The sequence below is a fragment of the Melozone crissalis genome, unplaced genomic scaffold (genome assembly GCF_028551555.1).
Source record: "Melozone crissalis strain CALT ecotype California unplaced genomic scaffold, PUWL_Pcris_2 ptg000005l_1, whole genome shotgun sequence".
Lineage (NCBI taxonomy): Eukaryota > Metazoa > Chordata > Aves > Passeriformes > Passerellidae > Melozone > Melozone crissalis.
The window spans coordinates 42,360,385-42,383,512 of NW_026535783.1; the positions used below are offsets into that span (position 1 = coordinate 42,360,385).

Here is a 23,128-nt window from a genome sequence, read left to right on the forward strand (position 1 = left end):
GTTTCCAGGATCTGCCACTTTAAAATTCAGGTTTTGGGCAGCCTGGGGCCTTGGGGCTTTTATTTTGCCTTTTCAGGCTGCAGGAGCCCAGGAAGTATAGGTACTTCAACTACACAGCCATGGCAGCCTTCTCCATTTCACCCCCTACTGCCCACAGCCAAGGGAAATTCCCCTGTACCTTCAATGACTGCCTCTGTCTAATGTCAAAAAGACTAGACTGAAAGCTGCAGGCTATAATTTTGTAAAGCAGGTTTTGCGCAACTTGCCTTCACAAATTTTATCTTTCCTCATAAAATGGAAATTCCAGTGTTTTATCAGCTCCCCTTGCTAGAGAAATACCATTTTTCCCCCTCAGAGCTTCTCAGGATTATAGCCCTAATAAGAAACATAATTTTGATTTTTCTTCTACTGAAATGAGTGGGAATTTTGCTAACGATGCCCTCGGGGAACATCTTGTCCTACCCTTCACAGACCTTGGTGATTCTACTCCAGCAGTCACTTGAAGCAGTGAAACTGATTCCAGCATCAAGAGCAGGAAACATACACAGTATGGCAACTGGTGTGCTCTGGTGCCTCCTGTGAAATTTCAGGGAGTTGCTGGAATCCCTATATTTACATATGTAGGGTTCACATCTATCCTAATGAGTCTTTGGGAGTGACAGAAGGCTCTGTGCAAAAAAGCTTATTTCAAGATATCACAAAGGGCCAAATAGGAAAACATGGCCAAGTTGTTGCTGCTCTTCTGAGATGACAGGATGTGCTTTTCCAGGAGCCAGGTATGGCAGGGTCCCCAGGCATGGTGAACAGCAGTGTTACCTGGTGTTGTCAAATAGCAATCTCAGAGGGAAATTAGCAAAACTTTAAGATAGGGATTTTTATTTTTTATGATTAATTTTGTAAGCCATAAGCAAGAACAGAATGACAGTTGTACATAAGAAGGTTTATTCTTCAGCTCTTTATCTTTTTCCCCAGCCTAAGTATATGTATGGGTTGGCCTGTCTATTTGAGACATCCAAAGTACCTTCTGGATGCAGCAGAGTGCAGTGGTTGGGTGAAAAGAGTCACAGTGTAGTATTTACTGTTTGATTTCTTCTCAGGTCAATGAAGTATCTGCTAGGCTGGGAAAGGACTTCACAGTGACTCCATCCAAGCTTGTTCAGTTTGATCCAGGTATGAAATAGTGTACTGAGTAATTCTAAAATCACTGATTTTAGAAGAGCAACCTCTTGCTTTGGAGAATGAAATCTATTACATATCTATAGCTAGAGAAGCTGAATAGTATTTAAGGCTTGAGCTCGTTTTTTGGAAGTGCTGTGGGCTTCTTTAGTGAATTGGTATCCTAATTATTTGGCATGAGATTGCCCACAGTCTTTTACTTTTTTTAAAATATCAAAAGTGCTGATATGATGTCTCCTGATCTGCCAACAACTAGGCTGGATAGGACTCACCCTGAGCTGATCTGTGGGATGCTTTAAGGACTTCAATCATTATAGGTAAAGCCCCGGATACAGGTCAAATTTAGACAAAACTGAGAACAACTTGGGGTATTCAAGATGTCCAAGGCCCTATTTCATTCACATACAATACTGAAGTTACCCAGTAAAGACAAGGAAACAAGAAAAAACAATGGTAAGATTTGCCTAAATGGTTGCACTTCAGTCTAACATGGTTTTTGATCCATTCGCAGGTATTTTAAATAAGTGCTCAATCTTTAAAGTTAAACTTTTCAGATACAAACTCTATGATACATTTTCTCTTGAAAATCAGTGGAAGTCCTAAATCAATGTATTATAGTGCAATTTTGCACATCTACAGCAGCATTTTGTTACAGTGTATGCACTTCAACTGAATCATCATTGCCCAGGAACGAATTCAAACTTAATGTTATTTGGAAGATTAGCAGGAGTCCAGTCAGTCAGTAAGAGCACAATAGCATACACAATCTACTCCACTCAAGCTGCAGACATGTTAATTAATCTATTTCTTTGACACCCTGATTGATTGAAATAGCACTTAAAGAGTAATTAAAATGTTTATTTCTGTTAGGAGTGTCAACCAAGATGTGGAATATAGCAATTACCTATGACGGATTAGAGGAAGATGATGAAGTCTTTGAAGTTGTTCTGAACTCCCCTGTGAATGCTGTTCTTGGCACACGGACAAAAGCTGTAGTGAAAATTTTGGACTCAAAAGGAGGTATTCTCTTTTGATCTTTGTGACTAAAAAGGTGAGACAATCTTGGCTGAATAGTTACCTATTTTCAACCATGAGTTGTTCCTAACATTCACCATTAGACCAAACTGCCTAATTTATTTTTAGTGAAAACAGGCTTGACACTTGCAGGCCCTTTATTCTCTCACAAAATCATATGCATCCTCACAGAATGAGAAAAGCAACGAGTACAAAATGAGAAAAATGCCAGGAAAGAAACCAATTTTCATAACAACATGAGTTCAGCTTGCATTTTCTAAAGTGCGGAAAATTTGGTTTAGATCCATTAGGTTTTTTGCCCCCAGTTATTATTTAGTTGTTACACACCCTCTAAAAGAGATTTACTTTTCTCTCAAAAAGAAATGTAGCAAATTAATCAATCTCTTAGCAATATATTTTCCAATACTTAAAAAGCACAGTCCATAACTTCACAACAAATAGTTTAGTCTTTGAAGACTGCATTATCATTATATTTTTCAGCAATCAAATGTGGAGTATCTGAAATCAGACCAAAAAGGAGGCAATTGTAGAAAGAGAATCATAGGAAAATGGTAGAAAAATAGAAATAACTAGAAAAGCAGTTGCAGCCTCTGACTGCTGAAGAGTGTATCTTCTTCTGGTGTTTAGTGAAACAATATTTAAAATATCCATATTGCAATGAATTAGGCTTCATGTTACAAAATGCCCCTTTAAAATTTCAGATTTGTCTTCTAAATATTCCTAGTGTAAATCAGGACTTAATCGATGCAGCGACTTCTTTGAAACAACAGTATCCTGGATTTCCAAGAAGAAGCTTCTCTGGAGATGATGGAAATATCATCAATGGTAGTTAAAGATACCTGTATATTCATGGCCAAAAACCTCAGCACTTCGATGCCCAGTATAAGAATGAAAGCAGGTGTTTTCAGCAGATGCTTGGTTGAATTCTGACCTGTGGGTAGACAGATGCATCACATATAAAATCTTAGAGAGATAGTAGTTGCAGTTATAGTCATAGATAACCCCAAAAATGAGGGTGACTGAACAAACAGCAAATCAACTACTTCAAGTGAAAGAATCATCCAACTTTTAAGGAAAAGCTGTTTATGTGCCCATGTGAACATGACCAGTTATTTGCTCATGCAGTTAAAGCTGACCATCTGCCATTTTCTATGCTTTCAGGTCAATGCAGCTATTCCCATTCTTCTGGCCAAAGCAAGCATGACGTCTGGGGGAGAGGCACACTGTTTCCAGTTTCCTCAGGCTCCTCATCACCTTCCAGGCCTGGCAATGTTTCCTTGGAAAGGATCCCACTGCCTTCTTCCAAAGGGATGAGAGGGCATGGAGGGGATCTGTGGCAGGAGCACAGCTTGGCGAATCGGTCAAGGACCAGGCTGAGAGTAACTGGAAATGGCAGAATAGTAAGACACTTCTGTAGTTTAGTGATGAACTGATTTGTGAATTTATTGTGATGTGACATCTTCATTTAACTGTCATTTTTGTAGCAATTCTATCTGATCACACAATAACTATAAACTACATGAGTTTGCTCTGAGTCAGACCTGGGGCTATTAAAAAAAAAACTGTAAGGAAAAAGCCAAAAAACAAACCAAATGTTTTGAGGATCCATGTATGCAAGAGAGGAATAAAATCAAGACCTGGGGGAGGAAACGGGCATGAAGCAACTTCAGCAATTATGAAACTCCCAATCTTATAAAAATTATGGATAAGTTAGAAGTTGCTGGAACCAGGCAAAGCTGTGTATCTGGTACTGAAGTTATAAAGCTGAAAATACTGTTGGTTTAAACACGGAATAGTTATTTAAACCCTTTCCACTGATTCTCCTGCCAAAGCCATATTAATTTAGTTAGGTATTCAGTAACTTTCTGCTATTGTGACCTTAAAGATTACTAGAATCTATTTTTATGAACACTGAGCATTACACTTGTAATTTGTGCTTTTTAATGGCTCCTTTCAGAAATGATATGCTTCTATACTAAAAGAGAAAGAACATGCTCTGCATGACGTATAACCTAATGATAAATGTTGCATAAAGTCGTCTTGTTTCTATAATCCCATCTCATTCTGCTGTTCTACGTTTTTCAGGTTCCTCCTTCATCTGTATTTAGAAATGAAACAGATGTGATTTTCAAAGTAAGAGTATTATGGGTGTTGGTTGGATATTTCCATGATTTCTTTCTGATTCTGCTCTTTCTAGGCTTTATCACTCCTAATAATTTGTTATGTCTAATACTTTATTTTTCTATCTTTCTTTTTCTTTGGTGTAATTTCCCTTTATTTGTGATAATTTTTATAATAATTATTTTTTATTATTTTTAATGTAGTTTAAATAAACTAAATTAAAGAGCTGCCTGTATGTACTAACCCTTTTTCTCTCCTGTTCTTGTGTGATACTGTAAAATGAAGTATCATGGGATTGTATCACTCAAAATAGAGGATTACACCTCCTCAGCTGAAACCAACAAGAAAGCACAACCACAGATAAATGTAATCTCCTCTAGGAAGACAGAAATCCCACTGGCTGATAAGGCAGAACTTGCAGCTGAACCCAGATCAAGACATAAGGTATGAAATCCTTTTTCCATGGGCATTTTCACCATCTGTTTTCAGTTGTGTTGTTTTCCAAAATGATTTAACACCTAGAAGAGTTTTCATGGCATACAATTTTAATATAAGACCTAATTAATCTGTTTCATTTCACTTGTTTTGTGTAATTATTTTCCTTCAAATATTCAAATGACATTTTCTCTTTCCAGGACTTTAACACTTTTCAAAAGCCTTGTACACCAGATTTAAAGGGTCTCTTGCATTATGAAGAAAGAACACAGAAATTATTTCAGTGTGATGGGATATCATGGAAATTCTGGAATTCCCAAAGCAAGGTAAAAATGTAGCCATGTCTAGGTGTCTACATCAGAGCATGGAGTCTACGATTGGTGATACCCTAAAGTAGAGGACCTGTTATTTACTTGAACAGGGCATAAAAGTTAACCAGATTCAGGTTTGCTTTCAGCAGAAACAAAAGTTTCCCAGGAATATGATGAGGACTTGACTGCTGTGGTTGCCTTTTCTCTCTGTCATCCACAGGTGCTCCTGGACAAACCACATGAGCACTCGTGTTGTGGTGTTTGGGACAATGGGGACATAACACAGTCAGTGAATGAAGTCTGTGGGAGAATAGGCGGAATTTAGTAAAATAAGCTTACTTAGGTATTCTGTAAACATACTTTCCCCCCACCACTTAAGATGTCATGCTGAATTTTGTTGTGCTGCTTTCCTGTACAGAGTACAGGAAACAGAAAATGGTGCCCAAACTAATAGAAAGTCTTTAGAAGATTTTTGGAAATCAATTCTACTGTCACCATCAAAACTATTAATTATAAACTGTAGGATCCTCTGTCAGGCATTATTTGTTTAAATCTTTTAAGCAATGCTCTATCTTTATTTATAGACACCAAAGTTCATGCTTGGTTTAATTCTGGACACTAGTGCACAGACTATCTGTGCATAGACAGAAGTCTGCTCTACTTCTTCCTCTTTTATTTTAGGAGGTAACTATGAAGAAATGTCCCTCTGGATGGACTTATCATGAGGGCAGCTGCTACTTCCTGGTAGTGAATCACAAGGTCACCTGGAACATCGCTGCTCAGGCTTGCAGAGATCAGTAAGAGACCATCACGCATTTGCTGTACAGCGCTGTTGCCCTGAGACAAATGCTGCTCTTGAGACCAAATTTATTTGGATAAGCCGAGCTTTGGCTGCTCTGCACAGCTCCCCCCAAAACTGCACAAATCCTGGGATTCAAACACAGTGCACGATAGAAATATTAGTCTCATAATGCTTCAGGTGGTTGCTTCCCAAAGCTGTCCATCTGCAGTGAGGATATTTTTCTAATGGGAGAGTTAGTTCGGGAGAAGTGAAAGTGGGAGTCAGTAGAGACTCAGAATTTAATCCTCTCTTACCCACCACTTCCTTGGCACTACCTCCTCTTGATATAGCAACGGTAAAATATTGCCAGCTCCTGTGTGCCTCGCTGTATTCTTCTGAAGATGCAGATTTGAAGATTCTGTAACTATTTGAAAACTTTTACATTCAATTTAACAGTGTATTTCTGACTTTTTAGGGATACAACAACAACAACAGTAACGACAACAATAGTAATAATAATAGTAGCTGTCTCAAAGTAGGAGACAAAAAACCTGTCAGTGTTGTTTTCTGGATACATGTTCGAGATTTTGGCTTTAGGGGTATTAGGTTAGCACTGGAAAAAAATGTTAGCCATGATATCATGAAGCTTGTCCAAGGATAGGCATGCTCTGTACCTTGTCCTGAATTGTGAGCACCAGGTTGAAAACCAATCTGAAAAATAGGAAGGGCTTAAACAGACCTCTCCATTACTCCAAAAGAAAATTGAAACAGGGAAGAGTGGGAAATGATAGAAACAGCTTATGCTCCTAAAGTAATGGAAGGACATGCTGAACAGTGAATCATGGCCAAGCATGCATAACAAGCATTGATTCATTCCACTTAGTTATGCCAGATTATGTTGTCTTGGTAACATGCAAAAGAAAAGTCTTGATACTACTACCTCCCAGCTGATGGAAGATATTCTTTACTAAAGTGTAAATGTCATGTCCTCTTGTAAGCCAACCCTAAATATTGTGTTAACACTTGTTTTACTTAATATTTCAGCTCCTGAAATTTTTTGTTATTATCTGCTTTTATTATGCTACTTGTTAACAAACAACGCTATAAATTGTTTTTTTTTTTTTTTCTGAAGTTTTCAACAGTGAATTGATCTCTTGGAACCATATGTCACTCTTCTGGGAGGTGTATCCTATCTTCTAAAAGAGTGTAGTCTTTGTGACCCATATTTTTTGTAGGTGGGAGCTTCTTGATAGTGCAATGTAGATACTAAACTGAATAAAAGTAAATAAATGTAAACAACAGTAACTAAAGGACAGTGTTAAAAAAGCTACACAGAAAATCAAGGCATATCACTGAATCCACAAGGAAATGAATCCTACGGCAGTGTTAATTCAATTAATGTCATACTAGCATAGACTAAGGAAGATTTATCCTAGTAAATGGAGTACTCCTTGCCTCCATCTGGAACTAATTTACAAGAGTACAGCTCCAGGAACATGCTAAAATGTGGTAAAAGAACATAACTTATTAAATTTTATTTTGTGCTTTTCCCCAGCTCCTCCAGCAATCCATCACCACCACTAATTGTGGTGTTTCTGTTATTAACATGGATTCTATTGACATTTAAATGTTTACAACAGGGAAATAAAACTACCATGGAGGTCAGCCCTCAATTTTCAATAGATCAACAAACTAGATATTAAATGAAAATATTAGAATTGACTTTTAGTAAATCAGCCAACTTTCATGAAAAAAAGAATAATTTTTTGACTACTACAAAAAATGGCATAATTTTAAGCTCCTATTCATTTGTCTTGCTAGAATTTTTCTATCATGCAGGAAAAAGAGCCCAAGCATTGTTGAAGTTGATTTACTAACAGTCTCCTGCCCTACCCTTTTTGAGACAATCTTGCAATTTTGAGATGATGGACTTGGGAATAGGCTATACAAAAAGTATACAGAAGTAGGCTAAAAAGTGTCTGGACAAGGGCCACAAAGTTGATCAAAGCACAGTAAAGCCTGCCATGTGAAGAAAGAAGACATAGGTGAGCCCTTTTCACTGTATTTCAATATTTAGAGGGTGGCTAAGAAGAGGATAGTGACTCCCTTTTTACAAGGAGTCACATAGAAAAGATGAACAGCTAGGAGAACAAGTTATTCCTGGGAAGATTCCAAGTATACACAAGGGAATTTTTTTTTTACTGTGAGATCAGCCGTTAGAAGACTCTCTCCAAGGAGATAGCAGATTCCCCAACATCAGACACTTTCAAGGTTTAGCTAGACTGAGTGCTGGCCCATCTTATCTGGACTGTCCTTTTGCCAGATGATCCTTAGAGTTCCTTTCAACATGACAGTTTATGATTCTGTTCCATCACAGTAATGTATTTGTTGTGGAAGCAGTTGTTGTCTAGACATAAGTACATATGCATGGGCTAATGCAGGCCTGTTTGAATTCATATTGATATACATTGTATGCATTTGTTGCGGGTGGTATACAATCCTTTTCTTTAGTTTTCGTGTTCAAGGGTAGAAGCAGACAAAAATAAGTGCTTGTCTTGATGCAAGTTTCTATATAACAGTGTTAAATGGGATGGGGGGACAGGAAAATCTCAGTTAATTGCTGTGAAAATCTTGCACTATTTCTAACCCTTCTCCAATTCAATGGAGAGAAAGGTGGTTTAAGAACTCATTTCTCTAGCTTTGTTTGTATGCATGAAGAGACTCTTGGCAACCTGAAGAGAAGCATCTGGGGGATATTATGGCTGAGTGATCCCACAGCAGTCTTATTTAGAAGCAATTTTGATGATTATATTTATTTAGCTCTTATTTATCCAATAGAAACATGTCCTCCCCAAGGGTCAGTACAGCAGGACTCACTTGTGTGTGAGATGGTTTCACTGCTGCCACTGAAGGGATGGGAGAACTGCATAGATAGAACCCACAGTTGTGTCTTTTGCCTTGTTAGTCATATTATACCTTTATCTTTTTTGAAGTTGAACATTTAATTAAAGCTCAAATATTATTAGGTTTCAGATCCTGTACTGCTAGCTGTGTAAGGTAGGACATGTTATTTTGTTTGAACAGCTACATGCGGCCCCAGTCCTTCGGAATTACAGGCAGAATCACATCGAAAGTAATATAGTTACTTCATGATTGGGTCAGTGCTCCCTAGGAACATCAGTCCTCTTCTAGTACTGGTTTTCTAAATGGTTAACTCATATGTGTGTGACTCCAGCAGAGGAATCCAGATACCTAGAGTAATTTTAAAGGCCTTGTGTATGCTGTCTGGCTTTCAACTGCCAGTCTGGAAGTGCAGGGCTTCTGCAAGCTCTGCATCATGTCTGCCACTCTCATCTGAATGTTCTGAATGATAGGAGGTGTTGTAAGCAACACGAGACACCTATTTCAAGGCATCAGGATAACTCCCTAGGTGACCAAACAAAAGACTGAGATAAGCACAGTCTTTCAGTCACCCCCCACACCCTTCAATATCAGGATAGGACACAGATTTACTGCAGCAGTTCAAATAAAATGTTGTGTCCCATGGAGACCTTCATACTTAGTCAAGTGTGCTTTTGCCATTGCTAAATTTGCCAAAATGGTACAAGACTCTTAAATGCATCAGGCAATTTAATAGAAAATCAGTAAAGTCTTTGTGCTAATATTTCCATATAATATTTCAAGGTCAATAGCTACCTAAAATGTTTCCTTAATTTGTGCAACTGCTTTAAGATAAAGGATGCTCTTGACTCTATAACAAAAATTATAAAACATGCAGGAACAATTTTAAATAGATGGTTTAGCACAGAAAAAAGTGATGTGTGTGTGGGTTTGTTGTGGCTTCTTTTGGTTGGTGTTTGTTTTTTGTTTTGTTTGGGTTCTTTCCCTAATAAGGCATAATAACTCCTTATCTTGACTAATTTACATTAGGAAGTGTTAGATGCACACGCCATAAATAACATTATCTTGTAATTTCCGGTGTCTGATCCTATGCCTCAGGGTTCAGTGAGTAACATTATGGAACTGCTATGTTCTTTCAGGATGGTTTGCATTTTCCTAAAATACACAACCCCCCTAAACAGGTATAACAATTAGAACAGTTGTTATCTCTGCAGTAATTTTGTGTGTTTGTGAAGCTGTACTTAGAAAACACTCCTACAGAGAAAATATTAGGTTAAATTATAATTATTGTAGTGCTTTCCTTTCACAGTGATGAAGTCTCTCCCTGGTACGTGGATTGAAGTCTGAAACTGTTATTGCTCAGACTATGCCTGTATGTCATAAATAATAGAGCAGTTACTGACACATATTGATGCTTTTTGGTGCATAATGCTTTATGCTCACCTAAAGTAAATTACTTAGTTCCTGGGTTTGGAGTGTCCTTAAGCAGAACCCAGATAAAATGCCCTATTTTTGTTCTTGTTCACCTAGTAGTGATACCACAGAAACTGCTGTGCAAACCTCTTCTCAGGTCCATTTGGTCAGTGCAACCACAGCCCCTGGCAGGCAGAATGGAATCCTGCTGCTGAAGCAGTTAGCCTGAGAGGACAACCTGAATTAGCTATGCCTGCTTTCCCGGACTCTGTCTGTAGGAGAAGATGGAGTATGAAAATTCCCGACAGTGTTTGTCAGAATAACAGCTTTGCTCCTAGCTCAGCAGAGATTCTATGCCTGGCAGACTGGCCCAGAAGGGTGGAAGCCTGTCCCAAGGGTGGAACAGGCACATCTCACCCTGATGAGAGGCAGAGCTAAGCTCGGCTGACACCTTCACTGGGTGCAGTTTTGGGGGCCTCTACCACAGTGGGTGTACAATCCTGACTGCTACCAGACAGTTTTGAGGCTGTTCTGCCACACCTTTAGTTGAGGAGAGTGTACACAGGTGTCAGTGTGAACCTTTACGTGCTGTTCTCTGGTGGCCCAGGAACTCAGAGTGCCCCTGATGGGCCTGTTGTTACTGCGCAGTGCCTGCCCCAGGGCAGCTGTGATGGCACAGGCAAGGGCTAACACCCAGCTGACCTGCTGGCCTTGGCAGATCCACTGTGCAGCATGGAGCAGAGGGCAGCTCCATCCCCTCCTGCTTTGGTTGGCCTGCAGGGATAATGGAGGAGGACTTTGCAGCAGGAGCATACCCCCTCAGAAAAAAACAATTAATTTATTTCATGTCCTGGCCCTGTGGGCCCAGATTAAGGAATGGTCCAGATTTTGTGCGGTATGGACTGTGCAGAATATTGTGGACTACTACTTTGAATTCTTCTCATGTAAATTTTTCCTACTCCCTTTGTGTGGCATCATATGAAATCCATGGGATCAGTACTCTTAGAAGACATACAGGGCAATAATGGGAATGGAGCTCCAGGCATGGATCTTTAACTAGGTGGCATGCTTAATGGTGGGCTTTCATTCTAACATCTGCTCATGGTCTCCATAGTGAGCTCAAGTCTGCCATGCCATTCTTCAGGCCTGGTTGCTGCCCCAGCTCCTAAAGAAGAGAGTTATCACTTCATCTGGAGCAATAGTGATCTTCTGTCTCTGTTATCTGGCAAAAGTAATGAAATTAGTAAAATCCTTACAATACCATTTACTTATTCTGATGTTAGAAAAGTTTTTTTTCCTCTGTTAAAATGTTTTTATGAACAGTGTTGTTTGCTCTGGCCCTATCAACTGTCACTCAGGATATTCTGGGAGGCTGAAGGGGTTGGCATCACTTTTAGATTAAGCAGCAGTCAGAAATATGGGACAAAATAAATGTCAGCACCAGATGTTCAGCATCAGAGGGATGGCAACACCAGGTGTGACATGTAAAAAGGTGATACACCAATGCAGACACAAAGATGGATAAATAGGAAAGTGGAGCCACTAATGGCTGACAGTTCTCAGCAAATGTGAAGAATGACATTTGTCTCTTAATGCCTAAAGATTTAGTCCGATCTCTAAATGGCTTAAGAATAGCCTGCTGGTGCTTGTATGTTTGGTACTGGTTGGAAGACTTCTCAGTGGCAAGGCCTCTCAGTGGCTAAACTTTGCAAATCCTCCTTTGGAGCTGACAAACTATAAGTACAAATGCAGAACAGAGCTTATGTGTTGACTTAATTCAGAAATTAGTCTGCTTAATACAAACCAAAACTTCTCTCCAATTTGAACTAAATGCATAGCCACTGCAAATAATCCTCTGAAGAATGTGTTGCTTTCCAGATACCAAATTTCTTGTGATGAACAGCTGGGGGAACCCATGGGATACCTGCATTTACTGAGTGCAGGTTCACAGGAGGATGGAGAAACAGAACATCTCAGCTTGTTGAGGATGTTCTGTTTGAAAAGGACGAAAATGCAAAAAATAAAGGGCTGGGATAGAGGCAGAGGAAGGAAATGGAGGGGGGGGGGAGGATGCAACAACCCGAATGTTGGTTTTAGAGGATGTGTGTGTAACTTTGACAGGGGAGATTTAGATTATATATAGTGAGAAGGTTCTTTACTCAGAGGGTGGTTGGGCATAGGAACAGCCTCCCTGGGGAGGTGGTCACAGCACCAACCTGACAGAATTCAAGAAATGTTAGGAAAATGCTCTCAGGCTCATTTTGTGGTTCTTGGGGCTGTCATGCGCAGGGCCAATAGCTAGACTTTGATGGTCTTTTCAGTCTTTTCCTACTCAGGAAATTCTATGATTTTCTGATTCTATCATTACTTCTCAGAACTGCATTACCACTTAAATGTATTATTCAAGGCTTCAGTATTGTCAAAATATGATTTAAAAAAGATATCTCCTTTTCTACTACCAGATAGATGAAGTTGTATCTTTCAGTGGCTTGGATTTCAGTGTAGGATGTTTATTATTTTATGGAAAATAAGGTATCAATAATTGTGCCAATAGTTTAAAACACAGTTTGTGAGTATGAGGCACATATTTCCTGTATACATTTCCTTCAGTTGCCAAACTGATTTAATTTTTCTGTTAGAGAAACCAGATTAGGACTTTGGTTCCTCCCCAGGTAATCCACAATTTTAAGACTTCATCTTCATGTAATTATTCCTTCATGCCAGTAAGTTGTGGTTTTCCTGTGACTCATTATTTATATGCTTTATAGTAGAATCAACACCCATTGTTGATAAGTTGATGGGAGCTGTCTGTCACTCTGTGGAATGCTAATTACTCTGCCCTCTCTCGTTGAGTTTAGGTACCTGGGGAGTCTAACAAGTGTAGCTAATGAACAACACATGCAGTGGCTGTGGGACTTCAGTGGGAAGATGCCCTTTTGGATAGGCAAGTATATTGGCTGCAAGCTCTCTCTGCAGACTGCAGTTGCTGTGCATGTTGAAAAGCAGAAACTGCTGTACCAGTTCAAGCCCAGATTTCAAACACTGTATTGTTCTCACATTTCTGCTGCTTTATTATTTCAGTGCAAGGCATAAACCAAAAAGCCATAATTTACCTGGCTACTTTTATAAGTCTTTATCAAAAAGATGTGTTTATCATGATGTCTATTGCTGGACTGTTTTTGCCTTGAAACCTTTCCTCTTTTGACACAAGCTGAAGAAAATAGTTCCAGCTCCTACAATTTTGTTTATCTTGTCTTTCTTTCAACTGTTATTTTATTTATCCCTAATTTAGCTTTTTCTTTTATTTTGTTTTAACTTAGATAATTATTTGTGTTACTCCTAATTTAATGGTGTTGTCTTGTGTTAGAAATCTTATTAATTAATTAGATGATAAGCTAAAGAACATTTCATCATATCATTTCAGATTTAGCTGCTTCTTATTAGGCACTTAATATTTAATGAGAAATTGAAAGAATTTGGATGGGTCTTAGTACATCCTTTCTGTGAACAACTGCCTTAGCTCATATACTAGTGGTACTGCTTTTTTCTAACCTTGTTTCTGCTACACTGTCCTCAGTGTTGTTCTTTCGCTCTGACTCTGGACTGTGATTATCAGCTCTTAGTCATTTGCTGAGATGGACCTACTAGGTATACTAAATTAACTTAGAAAAATACAGTTAGTTTTGGGTCATGTTTAATGGTATCATAATTCTGCTAACTTGAAAGAAATAAATTTATTTGACAAAGATAAAGAGTACAAGATTGTTATGTCAATTATGCTCTCTCACAAGAAGACAAGTCATGTCTGAAATTATGCCATGCCTATTGGTCTTAGAGACTAGGGGAAAAGATATGTTTTCTATTGTACTAATTAACACAAACTAGTTTTACAAGTGTTAAACAGTGTAAATCATGTCCATAAAGATCTGCAGAATTTTATATTCAGAAGAAATCTGAAGGCATCTGATGCTGCCCAGACTCCTTGCTATTTCAAGTATCGAAAGAGAAGCCTATGAGGTCATAGAAATGCAAAGATGAAAGGAGAAAGAAACATTTAGAGACGCACTATTGCAGAGAAGTGCGCTTTCCTTTATTCATACGGCACTAACTGTGATTCAAGTGAACTAATTAAATCATAAATTGTGTTTTGCTTGTGTTCTATCAGATGTTTTCTCTCAGCATGCAACTGTATGCATTTTTTAATGAAGAACAACTTATAGAACAGCATAACTCTCTTGGCATCTGGCTCCAGTGACAATAAACACCACTGATTTGTCTTACTGATTTCACACAGGTTTGAATGACCAAGTCAATCCTGGACACTGGGAGTGGAATGGAGGAGAGCCTGTAACCTACATAAACTGGAGAAGAGGCTCCTACCACTTTTCAGTGAGAGGAAGAAATTGTGTATTTGTGCAGAAGCGAGGAAAATGGCAAGCAACTGACTGCAAGAAGGTCAAACCAAACAGCTATATATGTTCAAGAAAGTTGTAATGGATGGAGTTGCCTCTGAAAGAATATGGACATTCATGCTATTTCAGTATGTTAGCTGTGTTAGAAAACCATTCTAATCATCAGCAGGGCTTATTTTATATGCTGCCAGAGGAGCAGATGCACTGGCAACTGACGAAGGTATAGAGATCAGATGCAAAAACTAAGCCCAGGTTAAGGTTTTGAAATCTCCCCAAAAACTTTGATCTGCCACTTACCTATGAGTATTTTTATACCAAAGAGCTGGGTCTCAAGGCTTTCATCACACTTCTGAGCAAAAGTAATTTTTCTTTAAAGAAAGTACCATGTCAATTGATTTGCTTGCCTCTTAAAGGAAGTTTTACTCTGCAGTTACACAAAGAGGAATGCTGCTGGGGCTGGAAATAAGGGTAGACAGTTGGGTGATGATGTGAGTGATGTCATGTAACTACTGGAGTTTATTTGGTGGATACACAAGTACATCTTACAAAAGTACCAATGGCTGGACATTGCCTGGTCACAGAGTACTAACAAGAGCAAGGCCTCGTATTTCTTCTACCTCCCCAGGCCAGCTTCAGAACCTAATGGATCTGCCCACACCGAGTTGCATCTGTTTCACATTCCTAAGCAAAATTTTCTTTTTTTTTTTTCCTGGAACTGCAGGATGGTGTTGTAATTTTTAGTGTAATTAAATAATGGGACATCTCTAAATCAAGTCTTACAGCAAATGATGATTTATTAAAAAAACCCACAACTTAATCCTAGGATATTATTTGGGGATATTCACTGATACATGAACATCAATAGGATTTAGATGTGTGTATAAACCAATGTAATCATGAGACATATTTCATAGTAAAGCAGCTATGGCTTTTGAAAAGTATTAATCTAAGTCCTTATTAGGGATTTTGAGGCTTTTAAAAATAATTTTTAAAAATCCAGATTTATTTCTAAGAATAGCTTAAAACTCAGCAATTAATAGGAAAAAAACAGCGGGCCAGAACTTATTATTTTAGAAAAATACAGTTGCACTATAACCATTTTGTAACAATATAGTAGATTTATATTTTACCCGTCAAAAGCTTGCTTTTTGAAATTTTTACTGCCAGCCTTAAAATTACAAAAAAAAAAAACCCCAACCAACCAACCAACCAACCCCAGAAAAGTCAACCAAACCAATGAAAAAAACCCAAACCAAACCAAACCAAACCAAACCAAAAAAACCAAACAAAAACAAACAAACAAACAAAAACAATGAAAAACCCAAACAAAAATGAAATGAGGATCCAAGCATAGGCTTCCTAAAAAACAAATATTAAATCTCCTCTCAATAGGAGCCAGTGTGTGGCAGCTGGTTTGGAAGTGAATAGGGTGAATTTGCCCCACACCTATGAACCCTCATGCTTCCCATCTGCCTGCCTGCTGCTGGCAGCTGATCGCCCTTGCTCATCTGTTCAGCCAGCCTCTGGATCAGTTTTGCAACAGAGCTGCAAAACCTCCTTCTCGGGCTACTCATACCAATTTCTCAGTCCTGCAAGAGACAGACAGAGTAGAATCACCTCTGCTCTCTGAGCTAAAGGACACTTTCAGGGGTTATATCTTCCTCCTCTTTGCCTTTGTCATGCATGGGTTACTCATCCTTCCTCCTTGCCTGTAACAAGTTATATCAACACGTGAGCAGCTGAACAGTCTTTGTATACAGGAAAGAGCCTCCCTGAAAGGACTGCTGCCAATAAATATGGGTGCATTGCAGAATCAGAGAAAAAACATACTGGGGACAGAACCTCCTCACCTTTTCTCTTGCTATCAACAGATGCAGACAAAAATATTTCCAGGATTTTTATATTTTTTTTAATTTTTCTTAAATTTTTTTCTTAAATTTTTTTCTTAATTTTTTAAAAAATTATTTTAAAATTTTTTAAAGGTAATAATTGTGAGAAGTTTTTAGACACTTTTGCTAGACAGAAACTCTTTTGTTTAAGGAGTTTTCTAGGTCAACATAGATATGCTACTTGTCTCCAAACCAAGTACTCCTGAATATCTGGTTTTAGACCTCATTTTATTCCTGAAATTTTTCATTACAGAAAAAAACAAAGCATCTAAAAAAGCACTCTCAGTATCTTTCAGTGGTGTATTCTGGAATTCCAGGGAAAATTGACTAACATAAACTTTGATTTTTTTAGGGCCTTTTTAAAATAAAACATGTGGAATTTATTGGTGCTAATTTGATAAAACTTATTGAGATTATTCAAATACCTCTCCCAATTATTTAATAAATTAATGATATCAACAGAGTGGGGATTTTGACAAAGGTGCTTGTTACTTGATCAGTAACTAATAAATGACCCATGCCATCTGACACAACAGCGACCTCAAGTTTGCTTTTGAGAGTAGGGGAAGTTTTCTGTTTTCTGTACTTCATTTGAACTACTTTATAGTGACTTCTGCGCATGAAAATTTTACTACACAACAGATTTTTAGTTGTGTGAACTGCATGAGTTTACTGGCTTAGTTTTGTCTGAAACAATACACTAATGAAATTAAAATTCTTATATTGCAGAGAAAGTATATTTCTGCCCTGAAGGGCTGCTGATTTTTTTTCCAATACAATTAACTGCTCCAAACATTTAATTAATAAATTTTATTTTTCCTGTCCTTAAATAGGTATTTTTTCACAGATCTTTACATCTTTTATTGTCATTGTTAGATACTAGAGTTCAAAGAACAAAACACAGTCAAATCAGGGAAAGCACAAATATTTTTTTTCTCTTGACATAGGAAATTATGGCTTCTAAGAAGTTTAGAAATGGATGGGCCTACAGTTCTGAGGAGCTTTGGGGATTTTTTCATCTTCAGCATTTTTGAATTAGATGCTGAGTAAACTCCAGGAAAAATCAGTATTTAGGGGATCAGCACTATGAGGAGTGATATGAGGAGTATTTCAAAAGGCTGAAATTAAGAAAAAGGAGCATGAAATTCTGGTGTTCACATGTAGATGCCACACTTTCTGGATAATCAAAGGATTTATTTCACCAGAGCTATCCATAAATACATACCCAACAGCAACAGAACCAAGATGCTAAGTGAAAAGAATCTAGCAGTTATATTAGATTTATATACAGGGATGGGCTGTGTGAGCACTGTGTGTGCTTGTCACTTTTAAACACTTTCATTCCCTGTCAAATATCTTTTAAATATGTCAATATTTCACACCAATTTTACAGGGAGGTAGTTAACTCAAAACCAATGATTGTGGAAAAAATGGATAGGCAACAGGTCACAGGAGCACTTGCTCTGAACCAAAGTATTCTAAAACACTTGAGTTTTTACTAACTTTATACATATATCAAGTATTTAGTATGAAAAATATCAGAAAAGTTTTCCAGATCTTCTTCCTACATATGGATACTTCAAGCCTTTATTCACTCAAATTATCAAAATAACTTTGAGAGAATTATGCATAAAATTCAGTGACTATTGGTGATTCTGCATTATTTACATCACAAGGTTTGTGCTATGGTAATTTTTCTATTCAAAACACTATATATATTGTCATGTTTAACTCTGTAATGTGTGTTAATAAAAACCCATAAACATACTTTATTGAATATGAATTTCTTAATTTCAAAATTGCACAAAAACTTACTTTCTAGCGATAATGACTTTAGTTATTAATAGAAATAATATAAATGTATAATATAAATATATAATTATAAATATTTATACATAATATAAGATTTTATAATTTAGATTTATTTATATTTTATATATATCATATATAGACATAAATAAATAAATTATATTTTAATATGATATATATTATATTTTATATATAAATAATATAAATTTATAATATAAATGCCCTTATAGTTCAGCATAATATAGCTACTGTTTACTCTGATCAGCTTCTGATCAGTTTTTACTTCTGTTTGGGCCGATTATTGAGTCAATGCTATAAGGACATTTGTACCATAAGTTAACCCCACATAAAAGACAAAATGCTGCTTATTTTGAGAAATAAATCTAAGAAAAGGTATAGGTCTGCAAGCAGATATACAAGAAGAAGAATGAATTCAAGCAAGACTGCCAGTCTATAAAAATTATTTAAATATGATTCTTGATTTAAATAACGATGTGAAAAAAGTCCTTGTCCCTCAGAAACCTCAGTCTTCTTCAGAGGAAGTTCTCCTCCCTTGTTACCCTTTAAGAAGCTACGCTAACTGTAGTATGGACAACTCTGTGTTACTTAAATACTGTTCTCAGTGTCAGTACACTTAAATGATATGAACAAAATAGCTCTTGTTCCCAAGACTTTTTTTTTTTTTGCATTGAGGTAATGTCTTTTTTTCAATCAGAAGTAGTCCGAATCAACAGCGTCTAATAGGAGGATTCCCATGGTTTAGAGGTACAAGGGAGTCCAGGATAGCTGGTCAGTATTCAGCATTCCTCCCAGCTCAAGACAAATGGATCCCCATGAGCAAGAAATCAAACAATGGTGGCAGGTGACCTACAGGGATGAGCAGAAAGCTTCTAGCAAATCTCAAACAGGAAATTTATGGAACATGGAAAAAGGGAGAGGTTATATGGGAGACCTATAGGAGTATTGTGGGCATTCTGGTGATAGAAGATATAGAGAAGGCACAGTAATTGAATTCCTCTTTTGCCTCAGACTTCACTGCTGCGGCCATCCTTCAGGAATCCCAGACCCTGGAGGCAAGAGAGGAAGGTTGGAGAAAAGAATACTTGCCCTTGGCCACTGAAGGTTTGTTTAGAGATTGGCTAGGCAGACAAAACCACAAATCCATGGGCCTGATGGGTTGCACACACAGGTGCTGAGGGAGCTGGCAGATGTTGTTGCTAAGCCCACTCTGCATCTTCTTTGAAAAATAATGGAGGAGAGGTGCCTGATGACTAGAGTAAAGCCAGTGTCACTTCCATCTTCAGAAAAGGCAACAAAGAGGACCTGAGAAGCTACTGGCCAGTCAGCCCCACCTCCATCCCTGGAAAGGTGTTGGCAAAGATCACTCTGGAAGCTGTGATCCAGCACATAAAAGAAGAGAAGGTCATCAGGAGTAGTCAAGATGGACTCACCAAAGGCAAATCATGTCTAAGCAATGTGATGGCCTTCTGCGATGGCATGGCAGGATGGTTGATGAGGGGAGAGCAGTGGATGTTGCCTACCTGAGCTTCAGCAAGGCTTTTGACACTGTCTTCCATAAAATCCTCATAGGTAAGCTTAGGAAATTGTGGGTTAGAGGAATGGACAGTGAGGTGGATCAGGAACTGGCTGAAGGCAGAGCTCAGAGAGTCATGATCAGTGCAGCAGAGTCCAGCAAGAGGCTTGCAGATAGTGATATTCCCAAGGGATCAATATTGGGACCAAACTTATTCAACTTACTTGTCAATGACCTGGAGGAAGGGATCAAAGGCACCCTCAGCAGGCTTGCTGGTGACTCCAAACTGGGGCAGTGGCTGATCCACCTGAAAGCTCTGCTGCCATTCAATGGGACCTTGATCAGCTGGAGGGTTGGGCAGAGAGAAACCTGGTGAGGCTCAACAAGGGCAAGTGCCAGGTCCTGCACCTGGGCAGGGACAGCCCCAAGTGCCAGCACAGCCTGGGGCTGACCTCCTACAGAGCAGCTCTGTGGAAAAGGACCTGGGACTCCTGGTGCACCACAAGCTGTCCATGAGCCACCAGTGCCCCTGTGGCCAGGAGGGCCAATGTCATCCTGGGCTGCATTGGCAAGAGTGTGGCCAGCAGGTCAGGGAGGTGATCCTCCCCCTCCACTCAGCCCTGGTGAGGCCATTGCTGGAGTGCTGTGTCCAGTTCTGGGCTCCTCAGCACAAGGGAGACAAGGAGCTACTGGAGAGGGTCCAGTGGAGAGCCACAAGGATGATCAGGGGTCTGGAGCTTCTCTCTCATGAGGAGACACTCTGGGAGCTGGGATTGTTTGGTCTGGAGAAGAGAAGACTGAGAGGGGATCTCACCAATACACAGAAATATCTCAAAGGTGGGTTTCAGGAGGATGGTGCCAGACTCTTTTCAATGGTGCCCAGAAACTGGTTTAAGTACAGTGACCATAAACTAAAGCATAAGACATTCTATCTCAACATGAGGTAGAACTTTACACTGAGGGTGGCAGAACACTGGAACAACTGCCTGGGGAGGCTGCAGAGTCTCCCTCTCTGGTGACACTCCAAATACACCTGGATGCACTCTTTTGTCACCTGCTCTAGGTGACCCTGCTTTGGCAGGAGGTTTGGGCTGGATGATCCTTAGACGTTCCTTTCAACCCTAATGACTGAAAGGGTGATTCTGTGATTAAGAATCTGGTATCTGAAGAATTGCATATAATCAGAGTGAGCAAAAGAATATCCTTTCATGCATATAGAAGAAATTTTAAGATAAGTTTGTATCTATTTTTGTATTAACTAAAAAAAATCTTGTGTTCATCTTCCTTGGACTATATTACAAAAATTTTGGTGGTGGTGTCAAATTCTTCAGTGAATAACCTGTGTCTCTCAAATTATTCGCAACAATCTAGGAAGTTGCATCTTCCTGACACTGATTGTCTTTGCCCAAACTCTTTTTCCCTGTCCCACAGGTTTTCCCAGTGTCTTTCTCCCTGTCCCATGCCTTAGCAATCTGCTGCAATCAATTACAGACCCAGGAGAACTCATCAGGCTGGGTCTGGAACTGGATACACTGTCAGTTTGGCAGCACATAAGTGCCTGTACCATTCAGAGACAGAATCACCCACTGTGTCCTCTGTATGTACCTACAGCCAGGGGAACGTGGTCCAATACATGTGAAAGGACTAGTCCCACTGAAGCCATAAAAAAATGTTCTAAAGTAAGAGCACCTTCATTTTGGCTGCCGTATGAAAATTTAATGCTGTTCTTAGTTCTGTTGCCAGAACACAGAAAAGAAACAGAGAAATGTTAACAAGGAAATATAAATGAGTAGAGAAAGAAACAGTGCAACAGAGGACTTGAAACATAGGGGAGTTCATGATGTAGAGTAACTAAGGCTGGAAGTACAAAACTAAACAAACCTATTGCCTGTTCTTTTCTCTCATACCTTGTTAAGACACTCTTGCTTTCATAATTAAAAATTTCCCATGTGGTCTGTATGTGATCTGCTTCCCTGAAACTCAGTAAAACAAAGACCACAGATGGCCTTCTTTGATAAGTACAATTATTGGAGAATAAACTGCATAGCGATAATTCATTAGTTCTGAGGTCTTCATATGGGGTCTGTGAAAGATATAGCTGGATACAAGTTTGTCTACATCAGATGTGCTTCAAAAATTACAAGATATTGAATTGGACTGTATACATATAATCCATTTTAATGATTTTATCATCAATCATGGTATGATGAGACTATTTAGCTCAACAGAAGGCAAATAATTCAAGCACTGCCCAAGAATTATTTTTAGGCATCAACTAGCAGTGCAGATAATGTCCATTAATGACTGAATAAACTCCAGCTTTGAAACAAATGAATGATACCATTTTGCATTTGCATAGCACTCATCATCTATAGACCTGACAATTTTAAAAGGATGGGCAAACATTCACAGTGACTATTTCTAGTGAAAACAGAATGTCCTGAATAAATTGCTACTATGAAGGTAAACTACTGCCTGCTTGAAAGACACTGCTGCATATAGCTGTAAGATTTAATAACTAGAAAACAGTGAAAACATGTTATACTTATATGAAAGGGCAATCAGGCAGGAAAACAATTTTTTAGAAAAGAAACAGCATTTTTTTTTGTAGAAAGCTGAGATTAGGTCTATTTGGAACATAATGACTATGTACCCAGTCAAATGCCAGTAGTCAATTATTGGTCTATGCAGTCAATGTCACCACAAAGAGACTTGCAAATGCTTGCTATTTTTAACTTCAGAATGACTATCTGAGCTTGCTGTCTGAACTGGGATGCCTTCCTGAGAGCCTAAGCAGAGAGGCTAAGGAGAGACCTGCTGCCTCTACACAGTTATATAGGCAGCCGACTTCAAAACAGATTATGGTAGTACTTAGATATTGAAAACCACGCCCAGATGTACCACGTCCCATATCTTACCACTTTTGCCTCGTGGAAAGCAGCCATAGATATTATAGGCATGAAGGAACAGTGTTAGACTTTCTTAGCAGAACTAGAGCTGGCATGCTGCTTTTTGGTCTCATCAGATCTTAAGTAACACCATCCCAACCCCAGGAACTAGAACTGGCCTGACCTAGTAGTGAAGAGAGCTCTTTTATCAGCCTTTGGGTTGCAGACCAGCTTTCAGAGTGACTTGCTGACACCACTTTGCTTCGGTCTTCTTCCCTACCCTTCTGTAAATAATAATTTTTACATTTACATCTGAAGGTCTCAAAGGCTTCTCTTCTTGCTGTATGTTACAGGACAGGAGTGGATTCTGATCTTGAAGAGGCTTTTTTCATTGCCATTGCACTATAATGTAACATTAGCAGC

The 23,128-nt window shown here is 38.7% G+C and overlaps 1 protein-coding gene across 1 annotated transcript in view; it reads left to right on the top strand.

Moving 5' to 3' along the window:
* FREM1 (FRAS1 related extracellular matrix 1) overlaps positions 1 to 14,667 on the top strand; it is a 56,514-nt gene extending 41,847 nt beyond the window's left edge. Inside the window, exons 28-36 of the mRNA XM_054286988.1 lie at positions 1,098 to 1,170; positions 2,047 to 2,196; positions 3,373 to 3,611; positions 4,297 to 4,344; positions 4,618 to 4,776; positions 4,968 to 5,093; positions 5,760 to 5,875; positions 13,032 to 13,117; positions 14,468 to 14,667. Of these exons, the coding sequence (XP_054142963.1) occupies positions 1,098 to 1,170; positions 2,047 to 2,196; positions 3,373 to 3,611; positions 4,297 to 4,344; positions 4,618 to 4,776; positions 4,968 to 5,093; positions 5,760 to 5,875; positions 13,032 to 13,117; positions 14,468 to 14,667 (1,197 nt within the window). The remainder of the gene's footprint in view (positions 1 to 1,097; positions 1,171 to 2,046; positions 2,197 to 3,372; positions 3,612 to 4,296; positions 4,345 to 4,617; positions 4,777 to 4,967; positions 5,094 to 5,759; positions 5,876 to 13,031; positions 13,118 to 14,467) is intronic.
* Positions 14,668 to 23,128: the final 8,461 nt, after the last annotated feature.